Source organism: Meles meles, chromosome 2, assembly GCF_922984935.1.
Source record: "Meles meles chromosome 2, mMelMel3.1 paternal haplotype, whole genome shotgun sequence".
NCBI classification, from domain to species: Eukaryota; Metazoa; Chordata; class Mammalia; order Carnivora; family Mustelidae; genus Meles; species Meles meles.
Window position 1 is genome coordinate 159,621,807 of NC_060067.1, and position 22,256 is coordinate 159,644,062.

Genomic DNA, 22,256 nt, shown 5'->3' on the forward strand with positions numbered 1-22,256 from the left:
CTCAACTCTATGGTCAAATAATCTTTGACAAAACAGGAAAAAATATTCAATGGAAAAAAGACAGTCTCTTCAATAAATGGTGCTGGGAAAACTGGACAGCGATATGTAGAAGAATGAAACTCGACCATTCTCTTACACCGTACACAAAGATAAACTCGAAATGGATAAAAGACCTCAACATGAGACAGGAATCTATCAGAATCCTAGAGGAGAACATAGGCAGTAACCTCTTCGATATCAGCCACAGCAACTTCTTTCAAGATATGTCTCCAAAGGCCAAGGAAACAAAAGCAAAAATGAACTTTTGGGACTTCATCAAGATCAAAAGCTTCTGCACAGCAAAGGAAACAGTCAACAAAACAAAGAGGCAACCCACGGAATGGGAGAAGATATTTGCAAATGACAGTACAGACAAAAGGTTGATATCCAGGATCTATAAAGAACTTCTCAAACTCAACACACACAAAACAGATAATCATATCAAAAAATGGGCAGAAGATATGAACAGACATTTCTCCAATGAAGACATACAAATGGCTATCAGACACATGAAAAAATGTTCATCATCACTAGCCATCAGGGAGATTCAAATTAAAACAACATTGAGGTACCACCTAACACCAGTTAGAATGGGCAAAATTAGCAAGACAGGAAACAACGTGTGTTGGAGAGGATGTGGAGAAAGGGGAACCCTCTTACACTGTTGGTGGGAATGCAAGTTAGTGCAGCCACTTTGGAGAACAGTGTGGAGATTCCTGAAGAAATTAAAAATAGAGCTTCCCTATGACCCTGCCATTGCACTGCTGGGTATTTACCCCAAAGATACAGATGTAGTGAAAAGAAGGGCCATCTGTACCCCAATGTTTATTGCAGCAATGGCTACGGTCGCCAAACTGTGGAAAGAACCAAGATGCCCTTCAACGGATGAATGGATAAGGAAGATGTGGTCCATATACACAATGGAGTATTATGCCTCCATCAGAAAGGACGAATACCCAACTTTTGTAGCAACATGGACGGGACTGGAAGAAATTATGCTGAGCGAAATAAGTCAAGCAGAGAGAGTCAAGTATCATATGGTCTCACTTATTTGTGGAGCATAACAAATAACATGGAGGACATGGGGAGATGGAGAGGAGAGGGAGTTGAGGGAAACTGGAAGGGGAGATGAACCATGAGAGACTATGGACTCTGAAAAACAACCAGAGGGTTATGAAGGGGCGGCAGGGGTTGGGGGGGGTGGGAGGTTGAGGAACCAGGTGGTGGGTAATAGGGAGGGCACGTACTGCATGGAGCACTGGGTGTGATGCCAAAACAATGAACACTGTTATGCTGTAAATAAACAAATAAAAATAAATATTAAAAAAAAAAACTAAAATGATTTCTCTTACAAAAAAAAAAACAAACTTGACAAGGACTCTATGAGAAAGAAAAACTCATGTCCAAAATTCACTCATGAATAAAAAGACTCAAAAATGTTGAATAAAATATTAGCAAACCAAATCCAGTAATAATAAAAAGACAGATTTAGTCTAGAATTGCACATTTGATTTCTATTACAAAATCAATAGAAATAATTTACTCAAATAACAGATTAAAGGAGAAAATTTATCATATTTTCTATTTCAATAGATAAAAACAAACAAAAAAACTTTGATAAAAACAACATTCATTTAGGTTTAAACAAAAATAAACCAAACTCTCAACAAACCTAGCTGAAGAAAGCTTAACAACCATAAAAAAAATTTATTTTTTAAATAGAGACATAAAACATTAAAGTATGTGTCTAATTTGTTATAGTTAGAATTGTAACAAGTCAAAAATTGCCACCAGCAACCACTATTCACCATTACACAGGAACATCCAGTAAGTGCAGTAACTAGAACTGAACAAAAACAATATATATTATAAGATCTAGAATGGAAAAGAAAAAAAAAAACACTGTCATTACTTGTAGATACCATGAATATGTACATTAAAAATTTAAGCTAGCTTATAGGTAAATGATTATAATTAGTAGAAGAGTTTAGAAAGTTTTCTAAGTTCAAATAAATATTAAAATTTATTTTCTATAAACCACCTATAAACAACATGGAATTTCAATAAAATCAATAACACATACCAATACCCATATAACATTAGTTTTCTAGGAATAACTAAAAAAAATCTGTGACTAAAATATAAACACATTTCTAAAGATAATAAATAGGAAGCACATAAAAATAATATATGCTATAGAATCGTCCATTCAATAGTGAAAAAATAGTCAACTATCTCTTAATTTAATTAACCTCTACCCCAGAACCATATACAAAAATATTTATAGCAACATTATATATAACAACCAAAATGTAGGAACTCCCCAGATGCCCACAAAGAGGAGAATGTTGTAGAAAATTAAACAATAGTGGAAATAAATCAACTAGAATTACACACATTGACTGAAATGAATCTCAGAAATAATTTTGAGTGAAGGAAGAAAGTCATACATTATGATTCAATTTTTAGATCAAGTCCAAACACAGAAAAAGGCAACAGTATTTGTTTAGGTATATATTATTAGGTAGCAAAAAACTACACAGATGATCCTTTTCCTTGGCTTGGATATATAAAGACCAGAGATGTTCATTTTGATTATGTACCTGCTTGTATGTTTATGTGTGTATAGTCCTTTTATTTATGTTCTATTTCATAAAATTTTTAAAAATGATGAATTTTAGTCCATTTTGTCATCTATCTTCCAGTGAATCATATAGTACCTTGGCATTTAAAATTTTTTTTAACTCCATAGGAAATTTCTGCTTTAGAAAATTTTTTATATTACCAATTTTCTTGGTAGGTCAACTTTCCCTTGGCCCAAATAAGATGAGGACAGCAACAGCATGTTTATACAGGAGCAGAGTTATATGAAGCAGAAATAAGTGTGGAATACTGGAATCTGTATCCAAAACTCATCAGCATAAGTGAAGCTTAGGCATAGCAAATTAAGTGAAAGAAACTTAGATGAATTAATAATTATAGTTATCATTAGTTGAATTTATACTATGTCCAAATAATTAGCAAATTGCTTTAGGTCTATTTTCTTTAAGGCTTACAACAATTCTGCAAAGAATAGTATCAGAAAGATAAGTGGATTTGCTACTTACATAGCTCATGTAGAGAAAAGTTAGAATCTGAATCCAGATGTGTCTCTCCCTTGCATATATGCTCTTGTCATTACTCCATATTGCCCAAATATTATTATTTGATGTCTAACAGTGGGGTCTAATAGAGCATGAAAAGACCTGACTTTTAATCTGGCTCTGTAAATTATTAGTTGTTTGACCTTGGATAATATTTAATAAACTCTTAAATACTCAGTTCTATAGTTTTTTCCTTTTTTTCCCTCTTCTTTTTCTTACAAATTGGGGATAATAATACCTGCTAGAGTCATTATGAATTTTAAATAAAATTCAGATGTAAAGTATCTAATACAAAATATCTGTTCAATAAATTGCAGCTTCAGTTGATTAAATTATATGAACATCTCCAAAAAAAAATTCAGCATCCTGGGTTTAGAAAGAAAAACAGATGGCTGGATTCATACAGGCTAATGGAGCAAATAGAAGAAAAAGATAAGAGAGCCCAAAAGTGAAGATGCTGATAAAGAACTCACTTTCATGACTGTTCACTGGTCATGGCCAAGATGGGGAGACAATGAAACCTCGAAGAGGCTGGTTCTCTGAAAAAAGAACATCCTTAGGATGAACAACTTTAATGAAGTTGGGAGGGGTGGAGAAGATCTTAATTTTTAAAGAAAAGGAATAGAAGAAGAAAATGAAAGAAGACTTCAGTTAGGTCAACCACAACCAACGCAGAGCAAAGAACAGTTCCACAGCCTGCACAATTGCATAGCTATTTAAATACTCTCCCTCCAGTTTTCCTGATGAGATGAGCTATGAGAAAGTTTAACCAGGAGGACCTCATACTGTGATTAGTCACAGTTTTGCTGCTGATTTGACTTAGAATGCAGTGTCTCAGTGCTTTTCAGATTTCTTTCCAAACAAGAAGTTCTCTATTTCTATGGCAGCTTCACTATGGGGAAAAAAACAAAAACAAAACACAAAAACCCAGAGCTCCTCCGGTTGAGTAAAAGCATAAGGACTTCCTACCATATGTTACTCATGTTCATTTGATGTCTAATTATACACCTTTCTGAATCCCTGTTACCAACAACTTAATTTTACAGTCTTTCTACAAAGACTTAATTTTTCCTGTTATTTTTTCCAAGAAGTAAAATGTTTTCTCTAGCCCAAGACTAGAATTCTGCTGCATATATGCAGACCTACTTGATTCTTTTCAACTTCCTGCGTGTTTGCTCAAGTACTGTCAACCTCAGGTCCCCAGATGCTGTGATCCACCAAATTGCTGTAGCCTCCCCAGTGCCTAGAATTATGGCATCCCTTGAATACTGTGCATTGTCAATGAGATGTACCTCAGCCCTAACAAATGAATCAAGCTTAACACAGGTGTCTACCAAGGCAAGTTTCACTTATAAGTCTCAATATATTCCCAGAGATTATTAAAAGGCAGCTCAGAAATATGAAATATTATAGATTTCTAAAACTTGTATGTCCTCTTCTTAAGCTAATACTGTAAAAGCTATTCATTATTTGTTTTCTCTCTGAAATTTGAAATTGTTTAAATTCTCTCCAACATGGACACCAATACCCCCAAGAGACATAAAGAAATGCTAATTAGAGATCCTTTAAGTGACAAATGAGATACTGCAGTAAGTAAAATAGCACTTTGGCTTACACTGGACTTCATACCTGAGCGCATAGCCTCTTTCTGAATGCTTTCATAGTCATGCCAGTCCTTTCTTCTCAAACCATCTGTCCATGCATAGAATTGCCCATCTCCCAGGCCCAGTGGAAATGTCTGTGGAAAAGGAAAGTATTCAGAGCATAAAAAGGAGGTATTTCCTTTTGCATGGTAGGTAAACACAGCCGAGCACATAATAGGCAATCAAAGAATATTTGTTGAATAATGATTCTTCTAAGTATACTGAAAAAAAAAGCTCTTGCTAGTGACAAGATTAATATACAGATTTTAAAATAAGAGCATGGGTCACTCACAACCCCTACAATTTCCTATTCTGCTTCATCCAGAGACATTAATAACTTACTATATCACCTCCTCTGAGCATAATACTAGTAATGGTATTAAATGGAATTAATTTTGTTTGTGATTTTCAGTTTCACTCATTTTGATCAAGTATATTTGAATGGCCTGATAATAATATTAAGCAACCATTCACTGAATGCTCACTATGAGCCCAGCACTATGTTAAATACTCTGCATATAAAAGATTGTTTAATCTTTATGGTAGTCTATGGTTGACTAGCTTCATTTTTCTGCCAGTTAAAGTTAGGCCCAGAGAACAGAAATAATTTGAATTAAACCACGGTGGCAAAGTCAGAACTTGGAACAGTTAAGACCAAAATTGTGATCTTAACAATATTAATACTGTCTCCCATCTAGATTTCTGTCAAAGTATGGTACATGGTTACACTTTCAGTTGAAGTTAGCAACTACTCAACAACTATAGTCACAACATATGTTTTATGCTTTGGTAAAACCCAGTATGTTTCAATGTCAACTTGAAAATTACATTTGTGTGCATTGCTGAGATTACATTTTTGGTGTTTATTCTTGGTAATAAGAAACAAATGTTTTGAATGAAATTTATTTTCACAATCTTAATACTCAACATAGTATAAAAAAATGTTTTCATATCCACATACCATTTTTTTTGTTTACTTTTTGAAGTAAATAATACATTTCCAGAATGAAGGATAAAATTTAAAGTTTCAAGTTAGATAAAACAAAAAAATAACCTGAGTGCAGAAATTTTATTCCAAGAGCCTTTCCAAGACAAATAAAATGTCTTATTTCTTAGTTTGAAATAGTAGGACTATTATATATCTCAGTCCATCTGTGTAGGTTATAAAGAATCCACTTGTTTGAAAGGATGAAAATGGAGTTTGACATAAAAAAGTACTTAAAATTAGAAGAAAGATTTGCCAAATCAGGTGACTATTATCTAGACATTTAAAGGAATTTGTTATAAGAGTAGTAATTTCAGGAAAATGAAAATAATAGAGGAATAAACATACAAAGATGATGATGAGTTTATATAAAATACTGAGGATAATAAGAACAAAATTTTAAAGGAGGATAACAAGAAAGAAAAGTTATGGAAAAATTAACAGAAAAGAATATAGTAAAAATAGAAAATGGGAAAATAATTTTGGAAAGACATTTGGGTTTATAATAACAAACATTAAAAAATGTCATACACTTTTTCTAATTGATAATTGATTTCATAATTAGAAATTTTACCAAACTGGGAATCAAACATTTTAAATAATCAAATAGCTTTAAAATGCAAAACTCATGTTTTGTCTCAAACTTGCATTTGCAATAATAAATACTGAGCAGTAATGGAAATCTCTTACACTGATTCAGATAATACCAATTTATAAATATCACTTTTGGATTAAAATAGATCATTTCAAAACAAATTTTGACATTAAACATGAAGATTTTCTTTTGTAAACTCCAAATATCCGAACTCTCTCTCATTGCTTATTGGTTCACAAACAGGGCCCCGAAAAAGGAAAGAGGCAGGCCACTCCAGTATAGTGGTTGACAGGTGTAATAAGCAAGGGAACTTACATATGAAGCTTGTGTTGGGCACCCCAAGATATGTAGATCCTTGCACAGGCCAGCCAGAATCTCAGAAGTTTATATAGAGACCTTAATTGGGTTCAGTCATATATGCAATCTAATAGTCTCAACAATACCTTATTCTCTCAAGGCTGTTGTTTTAAACAATTCCTAGTGTGGGAATAGAAGGTGGAGTGTATATTCCAAGGACACAGGAGGAGTGAGGAGCCTCTGATTGCCCAGGTCCCATTCTCCTGCCAGCTGGTGGTCATGTCCTCATGATGATCTCCTCTTCACCCATTTTGACCAGCTCTTATAATCTAACACATTCCCCCTCTTCTGCAATATGCCCTATGATGCCAATAAGGGTTTTACTAGTATGGAAGTGTTTCATTTGGTTACTATCTGGCTACATTTGAGGCAGAGCTCATAGAACCTATATAGGCATACACAAGTGAAAATACAGGTTAGGATAATGATTCTCAGAGGGAGGAGCAAGATGGTGGAATATCACTGGGTCCTAGGAGTTCAGCTAGATAGTTATGAAACCATTCTGAACACCCACAAACTCAACAGGAGATCAAAGAGAAGAAGAGCAGCAATTCTAGGAACAGAAATCAACCACTTTCTGGAAGGCAGGACTTGCAGAGAAGTGAATCAGAGGCGACATATAGGAAGGCAGACCACGGGGGCAGGAGCTGGCTCCCGGCAAGCATTAGAGCAGCAGAGCACAAAATCGAACTTTCAGAAGTATACTCCACTGAGGAACGTTGCTCCAGAGGCTAAGCAAGGGGTGGGACCCTCACGGGGACAGTGTGGTCTCAGGACCTGTGGGTTCAGAAAAAGACCAGGGGTTTTGAGTGTAGCAGAGCTGCCAGGTATCGAAGTGGTAAAGCTGGCTACAGAGACGGAGCCGAGGTTGGGGCTCTCAGCTTGGGGTTACCTTAAACCATGATCTAAGGCAAAATCCAGCCACTACTCTTTGAGCTGGAACGGCACAAGTGGCAGATCTGGGGAAACCTTCCAAGTCTGGAAGGAATGGTGCAGGAGCCTGTGGCAGGAGTCTGCTGGGTTTGGAGACTCCAAATGAGGCAATGTGCCAGAGATAGAAATGCTCAGTCACAGGCCAGGTGAGCACGGAGTGCCACTAGAGACCAGGGAAACAGGAGAATTTGACTGCTTTTCTCTGAGGGTGCACTGAGGAGTGGGGCCCTGAGATCTCAGCTCCTCCGGGCTGGAGACTGGGAGGCTGCCATTTTCATTCTTTTCCTCCAAACCTCTATGGAAAGCATTCAGGGAACAAAAGCTACGGAGAGTGAACCCGAGCAGACGACTTAGCTTGGTGCCTGGCAAGGGTGGTGCAACTTTGCCTCAGGCAAAGACATTTGAGAATCACAACAGGCCCCTCCCCCAGGAGATCAGCAAGAATATCCAGCCAAGACCAAGTTCACCAGTCAATGAGAACTGCAACACTTCAGACCTATGGGAATATAGTACATAGAATTCATGTCTTTTCCCCCTTGATTCCTTAGCCTTTCAAAGTTAAATATTTAAATTTTTTTTCTTAGTCTATTTTTAAAAATTTTTCCTCTTTCCTATTTTAATGTTTTTTAAACTTATCATATCAATACTGTTTTAAAAATATTTTTAAATTTTCATTGTTATAGTCATATTCTATCCCTTTATTGTATTTAACCATATTTTTTGTATACATATACGTTTTTCTTTCTTTAACATTTTGGAACAGTTTCTTCTAACAGACCAAAATAGACCCTAAATCTAGCACATGGCTTTGTTCTAGTCTCCAACCTATTAACATTCTTTCCTCTTTTTTTAACCAGCTTCTTATTAATCAATTCCTTTTTTAGAATCTTTTTAAATTTTCATCTTTACAGTCATATCCCATCCCTTCATCATGTTTACCCTTATTTGTGTGTGTGTGTGTGTGTGTGTGTGTATTTTTTTTTTCTTTCTTTAAAATTTTGGGAAGTAGTTTCTTCTAACAGACCAAAATACACCCAAAATCAAGTGTGTGGCTCTCTTCTATTCATCAGTCCCCCCCCTCCCCCAGTTTCGTGTCTCTTCTGATTTGGTTAGTGTATATTTTTCTGGGGTCATTGCTACCCTTTTAGTATTTCATTCTCTCATTCATCTATTTTTATCTGGATAAAATGATAAGGCAGAAAAACTCACCTCAAAAAAAGCACAAGAGGCAGTATTGGTACTAGTACTGATGACTAGGGACCTAATCAGTACAGACATTAGTAATATATAATATAATGATGACTATCAAGGTGCTAGCTAGGCTCAATAAAAGCATGGAAAATACTAGAGAATCCCTTTTTGGAGAAATAAAAGAACTAAAATCTAACCAAGTTGAAATCAAAAAGGTATTAATAAGGTGCAATCAAAAAATAGAGGTTCTAGGGGCGCCTGGGTGGCTCAGTGGGTTAAGCTGCTGCCTTCTGCTCAGGTCATGATCTCAGAGTCCTGGGATTGAGTCCTGCATCAGGCTCTCTGCTCGGCAGGGAGTCTGCTTTCCCCTCTCTCTCTGCCTGCCTCTCTGTCTACTTGTGATCTCTCTCTGTCAAATAAATAAATAAAATCTTTAAAAAAAATAGAGGTTCTTACTGTTATGATAAACCAGGAAGACGAGAGAATTAGTGATAGAGAAGACCAAATGACAGAGAATAAAGAAGCTGACAAAAAAGAGAGATAACTACTGGACCATAAGGGCAGAATTCAAGAGATAAGTGATACCATAAGACAAGACTATATTAGAATAATTGGAATCCCAGAAGAAGAAGAAAGAGAGAGGGTGCAGAAGGTATATTGGAGCAAATTATAACAGAGAATTTCTCTAATTTGGCGAAGGAAGCATGCATCAAAATCCAGGAGACACAGAGAATCCCCCTCAAAATCAATAAAAATAGGTCCACATCCCATCATCTAATAGTAAAACTTACAGGTCTCAGTGACAAAGAGAAAATCCTTCAAGCAGCCTGGGACAAGAGGTTTGTAACATACAATGGTAGAAATATTAGATTGGAAGCAGACCTAATCACAGAGACCTGGAAGGCCAGAAAGGACTGGTATGATATATACTCAGAGCACTAAATGAGGAAAAAAATGCAGCTAAGAATACTAGAGTACCAGCTAGGTTGTCACTGAAAATAGAAGGAGAAATAAAAATCTTCCATAACAAATAAAAACTAAAAGAATTTGCAAACACTAAACCAACCCTACAGAAAATATTGAAAGGGGTCCTCTAAGCAAAGAGAAGGACTGTAAGTAAAAGACCAGAAAGGAACAGAGACAATATACAGTAACAGTCACCTTACAGGCAATACAATGGTACAAAATTCATATCTCTCAATAGTTACCCTGAATGTAAATGGGCTAAATGCTCCAATCAAAAGAAACAGCATATCAGAATGGATAAAAAAAAAAAAAGACCCTTTGATATGCTTCTGCAAGAAACTCATTTTAGACCCAAAGACATCTCCAGATTGAGGAGGTAAAAAACAATTTACCATGCTAATGGACATCAAAAGAAATCTGGGGTGGCAATCCTTCAATCAGAAAAATTAGATTTTAAGTCAAAGACTATAATAGAGATGAGGAAGGGCACTATATCATACTTTAAGGGTCTGTCCAACAAGAAGACCTAACAACTTTAAGTTATCTATGCCCCTAACTTGGGAGTAGCCAATTATATAAACCAATTAATAACAAAATCAAAGAAACACATCAACAATAATACAATAATAGTAGTGGACTTTAACACTCCCCTCACTGAAATGGACAGACCATCTAAGCAAAAGATCACCAAGGAAATAAAGGCCTTAAATGACACACTGGACCAGATGGACATCACAGATATATTCAGAACATTCCATACCAAAGCAACAGAATACACATTCTTCTCCAGTGCACATGGAACATTCTCCAGAATAGATCACATCCTGGTTCACAAATAAGGTCTCAACCATTACGAGAAGATTGGGATAATTCCCTGCCTATTTTCAGACCACAATGCATTGAAACTACAACTCAACCACAAGAGGAAAGTTGGAAAGAACTCAAATACATGGAGGCTAAAGAGCATCCTACTAAAGAATGAAGGGATCAACCAGGAAATTAAAGAAGAATTTAAAAAATTCATAGAAAAAAATAAAAATGAAAACACAATGGTTCAAAATCTTTGGGACACAGCAAAGGCAGTCCTGAGAGGAAAGTATAATAGCAACACAATCCTTTCTCAAGAAACAGGAAAGGTCTCAAGTACACAATCTAACCCTACACCTAAAGGAGCTGGAGAAAGAACACAAAGAAAGCCTAAACCCAGGAGAAGAGAAATAATAAAGATCAGAGCAGAAATCAATGAAATAGAAACAAACAAACAAAAAAAAAACAATAGAACAAATCAATGAAACTAGGAGCTGGTTCTTTGAAAGAATTAATAAGGTTGATAAATCTCTGGCCAAACTTATCAAAAAGAAAAGAGAAAGGACCCAAATAAATAAAATCATGAGTGAAAGAGGAGAGATCATAACCAACATCAAAGAAATACAAAAAATTATAAGAACATATTATGAGCAACTATACACCAGCAAATCTGACAATCTGGAAGAAATGGTTGCATTCCTAGAGGCATACAAACTACCAAAACTGAACCAGGAAGATATGGAAAACTTGAACAGACCCACAACCAGCAAGAGATTGAAACAGTCATCAAAAATCTCCCAATAAACAAGAGCTCAGGGCCAGACGGCATCCCAGGAGAATTCTTCCAAACATGTAAAGAATTAATACCTATTCTCCTGAAACTGTTCCAAAAAATAGAAATGGATGGAAGACTTCCAAACTCATTTTATGAGGCCAACATTACCTTGATCTCAAAACCAGACAGGGCCCCATCAAAAAGGGGAATTACAGACCAATATTCTTGAGGAACATGAATGCAAAATTCTCACCAAAATACTAGCCAATAGGATCCAACAGTACATTAAATGGATTATTCACCATGACCAAGTAGGATTTATTCCTGGGCTACAAGGTTGGTTCAACATCTGCTGATTTATTTGACTGATTTGATTGATTTATCAATGTGATACAATACATTAATAAAAGAAAGAACAAGAACCATATGATACTCTCAACAGATACTGAAAAAGCATTTGACAAAGTACAGCATCCCTTCCTGATCAAAACTCTTCAAAGTGTAGGGATAAAGGGTACATACCTCAATATTATCAAAGCCATCTATGAAAAACACACAGCAAATATCATTCTCAACAGGGGAAAACTGAGAGCTCTTCCTCTAAGGTCAGGAACATGGCAGAGCTGCCCGCTATCACCACTGCTATTCAACATAGTACTAGAAGTCCTAGCCTCAGCAATCAGACAACAAAAGGAAATAAAAGGCATCCAAATCGGCAAAGAAGAAGTCAAACTCTCACTCTTTGCAGATGATATGATACTTTATATGGAAAACCCAAAAGAGTCCACTCCAAAACTGTTAGAACTCATACAGGAATTAAGTAAAGTGTCAGTATATAAAATCAACACACAGAAATCAGTTGCACTTCTATACACAGAAATCAGTTGCACTTCAAGACAGAAGAAAAAAAAATTAAGGAGTTGATCCCATTCACAATTGCACCCAAAATCATAAGATACCTAAGAATAAACCTAGTCAAAGAGGCAAAGTATCCACACTCAGAAACTATAAAGTACTCATGAAAGAAATTGAGGAAGACACAAAGAAATGGAAAAATGTTCCATGCTCATGAATTGGAAAAACAAATATTGTGAGAACATCTATGCTACCTAAAGCAATCTGCACATTTAATGCAATCCTTATCAAAATATCATCATTTCTTTTTCAAAGAAATGGAACAAATAATCATAAAATTTATATAGAACCTGAAAAGACCTTGAGTAGTCAGAGGAATGTTGAAAAAGAAAACCAAAGTTTGTGGAATCATAATTCTAGACTTCATGCTCTATTACAAAGCTGTAATCATTAAGAAAGTATGGTAGTGGCACAAAAACAGACAAATAGATCAATGGAACAGAACAGAGAGCCCAGAAATGGACCTTCAACTCTATGGTCAACTAATATTCGACAAAGCAGGAAGGAATGTCCAGTGGAAAAAAGTGTCTTCAACAAATGTGTTGGGAAAATTGGACGGCCACATGCAGAAAAATGAAACAGGACTATTTCCTTACACCACATACAAAAGTAGACTCCTAATGGATGAAAGACCTCAAAGAGACAGGAATCCATCAAAATCCTTGAGAAGACACAGGCAGCAACCTCTTTGGCCTCAGCTGCAGCAACTTCTTCCTAGAAACATCACCAAAGGCAAAGGAAGCAAGGGCAAAAATGAACCATTATGACTTCATCATGATAAAACACTTTTGCACAGCAAAGGAAACAGTCAACGAAACCAAAACACAACCGACAGAATGGGAGACGATATTTTCAAATGACATATCAGATAAAGGGCTAGTATCCAAAAATCTATAAAGAAATTATCAAACTCAACACCCAAAGAACAAATAATCCAATCAAGAAATGGGTAGGGGCGCCTGGGTAGCCCAGTGGGTTAAAGCCTCTGCCTTTGGCTCAGGTCATGATCTCAGAGTCCTGGGTGGCTCAGTAGGTTAAAGCCTCTGCCTTTGGCTCAGGTCATGATCTTAGGGTCCTGGGATCAAGCCCCGCATCGGGCTCTCTGCTCCACAGGGAGCCTGCTTCCTCCTCTCTCTCTGCCTGCCTCTCTGCTTAGTTGTGATTTCTCTCTGTCAAATAAATAAAAAATACTAAAAAAAAAAAAAAGAAATGGGTAGAAGACATGAAAAGACTTTTCTGCAAAGAAGACATTCAAATGGCCAATAGACACATGAAAAGTTCTCAACATCACTTGGCATCAGGGAAATACAAATCAAAACCACAATGAGATGCCACCTCACACCAGTCAGAATGGCTAAAATTAACAAGTCAGGTAGCGACAGATGTTGGTGAGGATGCACACAAAGGGGAACCCTCCTACACTGTTGGTGGGAATGCAAGCTGGTGCAGACACTCTGGAAAACAGCATGGAGGTTCCTCAAAAAGTTGAAAATAGAGCTATCCTGCGACCCAGTGATCTCACTACTAGGTATTTACCCTAAAGATACAAATGTAGTGATCCGAAGGGGCACAGGAACCCGAATGTTTATAGCAGCAATGTCCACACTAGCCAAACTATGGAAAGAACCTAGATGTCCATCAACAGATGAATGGATAAAGATGTATATATAGATAGATAGATAGATAGATAGATAGATATAGATATAGATATATACATATATAGAGATAGTATTCCATTGTGTGTGTGTATATATACATGTGTATATATATATATGTATATATATATATCATATATATGTATATATATCATATATATATGTACATATATATACGTATATATATATGTGTGTGTGTGTATATATATATATATATATATATATATATATACACATATATATACATATATATATATATATACCATCTAGTTCCTGAGATTAAGAGTCTCTTATAGTTTGTCTCTCTCCCAGGTCCCATCTTGTTTCATTTTTTTCCCCCTTTCCCACCACTGCCTCTCAAACTTTTCATATCAGAGAGATCATATGATAATTGTCCTTCTCTGATTAACTTAGTTCACTTAGCATAATACCATCTAGTTCCATCCACATCATTGCAAATGGCAGGATTTCATTGTTGTTGTTGTTGTTTTTGATAGCTAGATAGTATTCCATTGTGTGTGTGTGTATATATATATATATATATATATATATATATATATATATCTTAATCTCAGGAAACAAACTGAGAGTTGCTGGGGGATATGCTGGGGGATGGGGGAGGAGGGATAGAGTGGCTGGGTTATGGACATTCGGGAGGGTATGTGCTATGGTGAGGGCTGTGAATTGTGTTAAGATTGGTGATTCACAGACCTGTACCCCTGAAGCATATAATCTACATTATATGTAGATTAAAAAAAATTAATAATTCCCAAAAGAAATTACTTCCCCCCCCCCACCATGATCACAACCATTGATTTACTAAGTCTTCTAGGCTTGGGCTTAGATTACTCAGGATGTTTACTTGTATCCTCATGTGATTTAATAAAGATGATATGCTAACAGACTCATCAGGTGTGAACACACAACATTCTGTTTGGATAATGGCACAGGCACTTCCTTGCAAGGAGCTAATAGTGTCCAGTGCCATCCTAGTTTGGAGGACAGCTTTCCCCACTGAAGACATTTCAGTATTCAGTAAAGACAGAATTTGTTGGCTATTCCTTAAGGATTGCTGGGTGAATTTAATAAGGACTTTTATGTCTGCCACAATGTCCTTCAGGCCAGTGCCTATCTGGCCTTGAAGAAAGAGAAATTGTCAGCTTTAGGAACTTGACCTTGTTGACAAGTTGGCTGGGGGAGGTAGCATTGTCAGGCATGAAGAGATAAACTGGGGACTGAGATATGCCAGACCAGAACCTTCACCCTCTTCCCTCTTTGGATGGTGATTGTTTTTATTCCAGGCATACTGCTTTCTAATAGATCTAGCTGGCAGCAAGACAATGAGATTCGCATAGAATGAGTAACTCCCTCTTACCCAGGGGTACTAAGTAATTCACTCATCCCAGTAGGACATCTCATTGTGAATTCTAATAGATAATTCCTTTCCTAGGTTTGATGGGACTTGATATTCTCAGCAGTATAGCATATTGTTCCCACAACTTCCATACCTTTTTAGTACTTGGTGCCTTGGCAGGGGTCCCCAGTCTGGCATAAAGGTCAATAGGGCCTACTGGTTGACCATAAAAATGTACTAAAGCCTCAACAGTACTTTAGTATACCTGGCCAAATAGTTTTGCCTTCTAGTAATCTAAACTACTGCTTTAATATTCCATTTTTTCCTTTCTACCAACCCTGGTGTTTTGGGGTTATAGAGGAGATGAAATCTTTATTCAATGCCATGTTTTTTTCCTCAGTTTTGCACATCACAACCTTTGAAATGTAATCCCAATCATCATCTATTCAACGAGGGTATCCATACATGATTCTCAACTTCTCTAATCCCCCAATGGTAGCAGCCTGATTTGCACAGAGACAGAAGGAAGCAAAGGTTAAGCCAGAGGCAGAGGCAGTGTCCCAACAAACAAAAGTACATTTAGAAGCCCCCTAGGAGGGAGGGTGCCAAAATTTGCTAATATCTCACTGTTTGGGAATGCTCTTGTTTGGAAAGTCTGCCCCAGACTCCTTTGGCAGTTGAGTTAAGCTTTGCTTAGAACACACAGAACATGCTGTTACTGCCTTAAAGAAGTCACTGTATTTCAAGGCCAATGTTTGATCTTTGACAATATATCATCCTACCCAGGCACTATGGTGGTTGTTCTTTCCATGAACCAGTTTGCTGTATCTACTAAGAGGTCAGTTTATGGCTTATACCTAAGCCTGAGCATCAGCTTCCTGATTGCCACGGGGTGTCAGTGCCTTTAGGAATCTAGACTTGGAACACTGTGAGATTTGTAAGCCCAAATGTGTTTCCCATATCCTGACCCCACAAGGGCTTATTCATGATCATTCACCCGTTAAGTTCCCAATCCCTTTAGAACAACCCAACTGTTAGTGCAAAGAGTAAAGGCCAAGTGATCACAAGCCAGACTGTTAGGAGTTTAGTCTCCTGGGGGCTGTGCTTCTTTTCCGTTTCCATCCAGATGTCAGTCCTGGCCTGAATAGCAAAAGCAGTCTCTGAATAGATATCCCTGACTAGATCAATCAGTGGGAATTTCCCCTGTTCCTTTTCTCCAGGGCATCCTAGCCAACACAGGAATAGGGGCAGGGGCATTTGGAAGAGCTACATCTTCTGCAGCCTAGTAACACCTGCATTCCTCAAGACAGTGGGCTGGTGGGCATGGTGCTCCTCTACTGTAAACAGGCATGTTGGTTAGTCAAAGTGGGAGTTTGAGCCAAGGCAGAAGTGGGTCAATGAAACATATTATCAACCTATCCCCTGATAGGAAGGAAAGTTCTTAATACAGTGTACTGTTCCTTTGTGAGAGGCTCTATCTGGAGGAATGCTGTTAGGAACTATTGATCTATGGGGGTATATCAGGTTTCTGCTCCCTTGTCAGGGTTCAAAATCCTGGGTACTCTCCTCTTCTTTTTTTTTTTTTTTTTTTAAAGATTTTATTTATTTATTTGACAGAGAGATCACAAGTAGGCAGAGGCAGACAGAGAGAGAGGGGGAAGCAGGCTTCCTGCGGAGCAGAGAGCCCCATGTGGGGCTCGATCCCAGGACCCTGAGATCATGACCTGAGCCGAAGGCAGCGGCTTAATCCACTGAGCCACCCAGGCGCCCCTCTCCTCTTCTTTTTTCTATGCCTTGGGGCCCAAGTCATTCCTTCTAGCATCACAGATACATCTAACTCAAATGGTAGCTCTGCTTGGGAGATGCTCAGAACTTTAATCAGCTTCACTAGTCATTGTGTCTTCTCAAAGGGGGCTTGCTCCTCTGATGCCCAGTCCCAAACATGCCCTTCATTTACCAGGCAATATAAATTATGGAGACACTGCCAGGTGGGGAAATAAATGCCCTTCAAAACCCTCAAATTCCTACGAAGGCTTGTACCTCTTTCATGTTCTTAAGTGTTGGGTAGACTTTTCAACCACAGCTTCTGAGGCAACTCACATCTTATCCAACCAGATGACTCTCAAAAACTTTATGGTGGTGTCTGGGCTTTGAATTTTCTGTGGGCTCACAGCCTATTTTCTCCCTTTCAGATGTTCCAGCAAAATCTGCAGAGTATCCTGCTGCAGAAGTAAACCTTTACTTGTTAACATTATATCATCTTTGCTTAAAATAGTTCTACAAAAAGCTCATAAAAACCCCTAAACTTAGAGAGTCCAATGGCACCCACCTCGGGTCTCCTCCCTCTTTGGGAGCTTTGTGTTACTGCTCAATAAACTTTGCTTTGCTGCCCACCACTCTTCCTCTGGTCCACCTCATCATTCTTCCAAGTACATGACCGAGAACCATGGACACTAAAGGAAAAGAAATCCTGAAACAGTTGGGCATCAACGGCCACTGAACTGTCCACGGCAGAAGCCAGCCCACTGCAGAAGCCACTCTTCTTTTTCTGTCTCCGTGGTCTACTCTGGAGTTTCTCATACAATTGCATCAGACCAGCTAGCATTTTCAGATGTCCCCATGCTCGCACGGTGGCCCACAGCATCCAATACACAGGCCACCCCTCCTGATGGTCAGGTGTCCCCATGCTCGCACGGTGGCCCACAGCATCCAATACACAGGCCACCCCTCCTGATGGATAGCCAGCTCATACGTAATATTCCCCACAGATGCATCCTTCCTAAAGACCGTTTCTTCTGTCTCCCAGCTGGCTTGCCAAGTTTTGGTTCACAATGCAGACGGCAAGAGGAGACAGAAGAAAGGCAGGCCATTACAGATTGGTATGCAGTGTGCTTAGTAAACAAGGCACTCACGTACGAGGCTCATCTGGGGCTCCGCAAAACGAATAGACCTCTGTACTCAGTCACCAAATCTTAGAAGTTTCTATGGATACATTAACTAGATTCAGGTCAGGATATATTCAATCTAAACGGTCTAAACAACACCTTACTCTCTTAAGGCTATGCCCTTTAAATAATGTGGGAAGGGTGGTAGAAGGACAAGGGAAGGGTGAGGATCCTCTAATTGCAACGATCCAGCTTCGGGGTCAACCAGCAGTCATGTCCTCTATACAACCTCCTCCAATATTACCAGGCACGTTCTATTCCCCTTATTTTGATTCATCTGACGTAGAGAATTCTTAGCAACTAGCAATACAAAGCAGATTGAACAAAAGAGTTAATCTTTGCTTTCTCTAGACACTTTATGAAAATGACAGTAAAGCATCAGATGAATCAAGAAAGCAGATAGTTAAATTGACGTAAAGTTTTTGTAAATGGCTGAGATTACTGAGAGGGAAACACTTTTAATGCCACTGAATTTTGAAAATATTTCAAATTAGAAGCTTCAGGTATTTCTGAGGGTGAAGTTAAAGGTCAAAACAAAATGACTGGCATTTTTATACAGGACAATTAGACTCTCCTTGGTTCTCTTATCAATTCCAAAATCAAAATGATATCTGAGATCCTTTCACTGCACACCCCACCCATAGAGTAGTGTATTTTGAAAGAAAGAAGAAACAATTGAAAACAAGGGCGTCAAGCTGTAGTGAAAATCAAGGTTCCATGTAAGTTTATATACTAAGCATTGTTAACCAAAGCTATCTGCCCCTACTTGGCTCCCAGAAAGCTGCCATCCCCTCACACCCTTTAAACAAGAGACAGATGAATTCCTATCTGGAGAACTGAGTTAAAAGAGATAGGGGTACTTTTTCTAGGTATATACCTAGGCATTACATGGGGAAGTCCTCCTTAATCCATGAAACTCTGTAGTAATATTTTCACTGCTACACTTAGAGTATGAACAGGTAGGCAAAGACTACCAAATATCTGGGAAAAGTTTTAACATAAAATTCAGAAGCCAAAACAAATCAAAGATACAATAAATTTGAAGGAAACAGAGACAACACCACACAACGTAAGTCTCAGAAAAATTCTTCCCTGCCCCCAAAATCTAAATTCAATGACCTCAAAGAGCTTTAAGAAAAAGTTCCTCCATAGAAACAGCAATCTAAAAAGAAGAAGAAGAAAAAGAAGCAGAAGCAGCAGCATCATGTAGAGAATTTAAAAAAGAGCTCTTGGAAAGTGAAAATGGGATAAGCAAGCATAGGATGATTAAGAAAGGAACCCTGCTAAGATAAAACAAACAAAAAACAGAAGAAACAAGAGGGCCAATGCCAAAGTTGTGACATTGAAGGAAGGGAGCAAAATGGCAGCAAGTCTAGAGATTCTCCAGTCCTGAATCGCTCTACAAAAACCACAAACAAACAAAAAAACCTAAAAAACAAATAGACAAATTTATCCTTTGCTTACTTTTTAAAAATGTATTGAAAGGAGAGTTACAGTTCTTCCCAAGAGACAGGGGTGAATTAATAATGCATGCATAAAAATAAAAGCAACTGAAAATTGTGGCAATTAATAAGGCTAGAAGGGATAAAAGAACAATGTACAAGAACTAAAGTATAATTACAGCACACTATTTGATTCAGGTATGAATACTCTTACCTAAACACTGGTTTAACTAAAATTGGTGTTATAACTACCAAACATTGAGGGAAAGAGTGAAAAAAGATAATTAAATATGTATTTATATAATAGGAAAACAATAGATAAAAAACAAAATGAAAAAAATCAAGTAACAGTAAACACACATGCTTTTTACAAATATAGATGCATATAACAGAATAAAGATAAAATATTAACGTTGTTGACCTTGGGTATCAGAAAGTACAAATAGAGGGAAATGGGCTAGGGTTACCATTATAGGCTTTATATTATGATTACATTTAAATTACTTGTAAATATTACTTCATATAAAAAATAAATCTCAAATTAAGTTTCTAATACATTCTTGGCAGTTACCAGCACTCCAGCAAGGTGTGTTAGCATCGTAAAAATATTTTATGACAGTAGAGGAATCAGGTTAAAGCAGATCATCTGAAACGGTGCTTTAATAAAGGCTATCTGAGGATTTGCTACACTAATACCTCTTTTTATCTGTATCAGTGTTTCTCACAGACCAGCAGCATCAGCATCACCTGGGACCTTGTTAGAAATACAATTCCCTGGTCCCAACTCATGCCTGTTAAATCAGAAACTTTTGAGAGAAGAGAGACACAGAAATCTATGTTTTAACAAGTTCTCCAGGTGATTCTAAGGCTTGCCTAAAATTTGAGAACCTCTAATCCATATGAATAGGAAAGTGATACGATTATCCCGTTAAGAAAATATGCCAGACTTATTCACAAAGCATGTGCCTCTATCTACCAAAGAATCTTTCCTCCCACCCACCCTCCGGCTAGGGCTGATGATCAGTATAAAGACTAAGTGTGTTTGCGTCCTTTTCACCTGCCAGAAAGGTAGGTGAATAAACCTGAATCAGTCCCAGTACATTTGTATAGAACTGCCTTGGTTCTGACAGCTTAGCCATCCAGGAAATGACCCATAAGTATTTTGACCTTTCCTTTCACATGAGCAATCTCCAGCACCCAGATCCATTTGCTTCTCTTCTGGGTTATATCATGTGTCCTCTCTATGATTACAGTAGTTCAGATCCATTATCTATGACCTTGTAAAATAAATATAACAAGTATCATATCTTCATGAGGTATATATTTCAGACCCATCATTCAGTCGGCCATTTATTTGTGAGCACCTTTTGCTTTTCACCTTGCAGACTTTTCATTCATTGCAGTGTCACCACACTAAAAATAATTAACTTGAAAAAATTACTGGGGATGGGAGAGACAGACTCCATTAAGTAGAAAGCATACGCAATAGACCTGAAACCTGGAGCCCAATGAAAGATAATATACTTGAGAATGAGTCATCAGAAAAAGTTTCCAAGAGGAAAACATGACTTGTAGACAATGCATTTACCAGAGGTGACAAACTGAAACACTTTCTGGGGTCAAAAAGGTAGCACGAATGGGCCAGAAACTCAGTTGACCCACTCTAGGAATGGTTCTTGGGTTATCTAACTACTGTATTTAACTGCTGAATAATCTTAAAACATGTCTCAGGGGCTGTCTGCAAAATCCAGGTGAATAAAATATCTTGCCCTTTGCGGCTAAATTAGAGTAGTTTTATTTATTGTAACTATCGATAGTGATGACATTGAAAAGACACATTTGTAAATCTCTATGAAGAAAAGATTGTATCTTAAAACCTATCTCAAGTTTTATAAATCAACAACCAATGGACTTTTATTCTTACTATCAACCATAAACCTACCACTGTACTTGCTCCTTAGAAGACAATGTGATGTAGTGGGAGTACTTTGGAGCCAGGGCCAGAAGACATAAATTAAACTATTTTGAAACCACGTGCAGGATATCTACATTTCCTTTAGGTCCCTCAGTTATGAAACATGTGAAATTCATATATGAAATGAGGATAAAGGTTTTTTAAAGTAGTAAATCAGATGAAGCATGTGAAAGCCCTTGGCTTATCAAAAAGTGATATAGAAATGCCACTTGTTTTTGCCATCTAGGCTATTTTTTAATAGATATTTGAGTTGTTTCCATTGCCCTTAAAATGTTAGAACACAGTTGCAAGGTAAAATTCATATACCTTTAAACAAACACTAAATTATGTGAGCCAAACTCTATGACAGTAGATGTTAATAGCATATCGAAATGGGTGTGAAATCTTATAATGGGTGTCATTAAGTTTCTAAGCCACCTGGAAGATGTTCTGAGCTAATAAAACACCACCAAAAAAAAGCAATATAATGGATGGGGAAAAGAAGATGAAGAACATTTCTTCTTATACAATTTTATCCTTATATGAGCCAGATGATG

General features: G+C 37.4%; 1 protein-coding gene across 3 annotated transcripts in view; it reads right to left on the reverse strand.

Annotated features, from left to right (window-relative positions):
• GALNTL6 (polypeptide N-acetylgalactosaminyltransferase like 6) overlaps window positions 1–22,256 on the reverse strand; it is a 1,245,596-nt gene that overhangs the window by 782,759 nt on the left and 440,581 nt on the right. For all 3 annotated transcript variants that reach the window (XM_045998477.1, XM_045998475.1, XM_045998474.1), the window contains exon 3: window positions 4,812–4,920. In XM_045998477.1, the coding sequence (XP_045854433.1) occupies window positions 4,812–4,920 (109 nt within the window). The remainder of the gene's footprint in view (window positions 1–4,811; window positions 4,921–22,256) is intronic.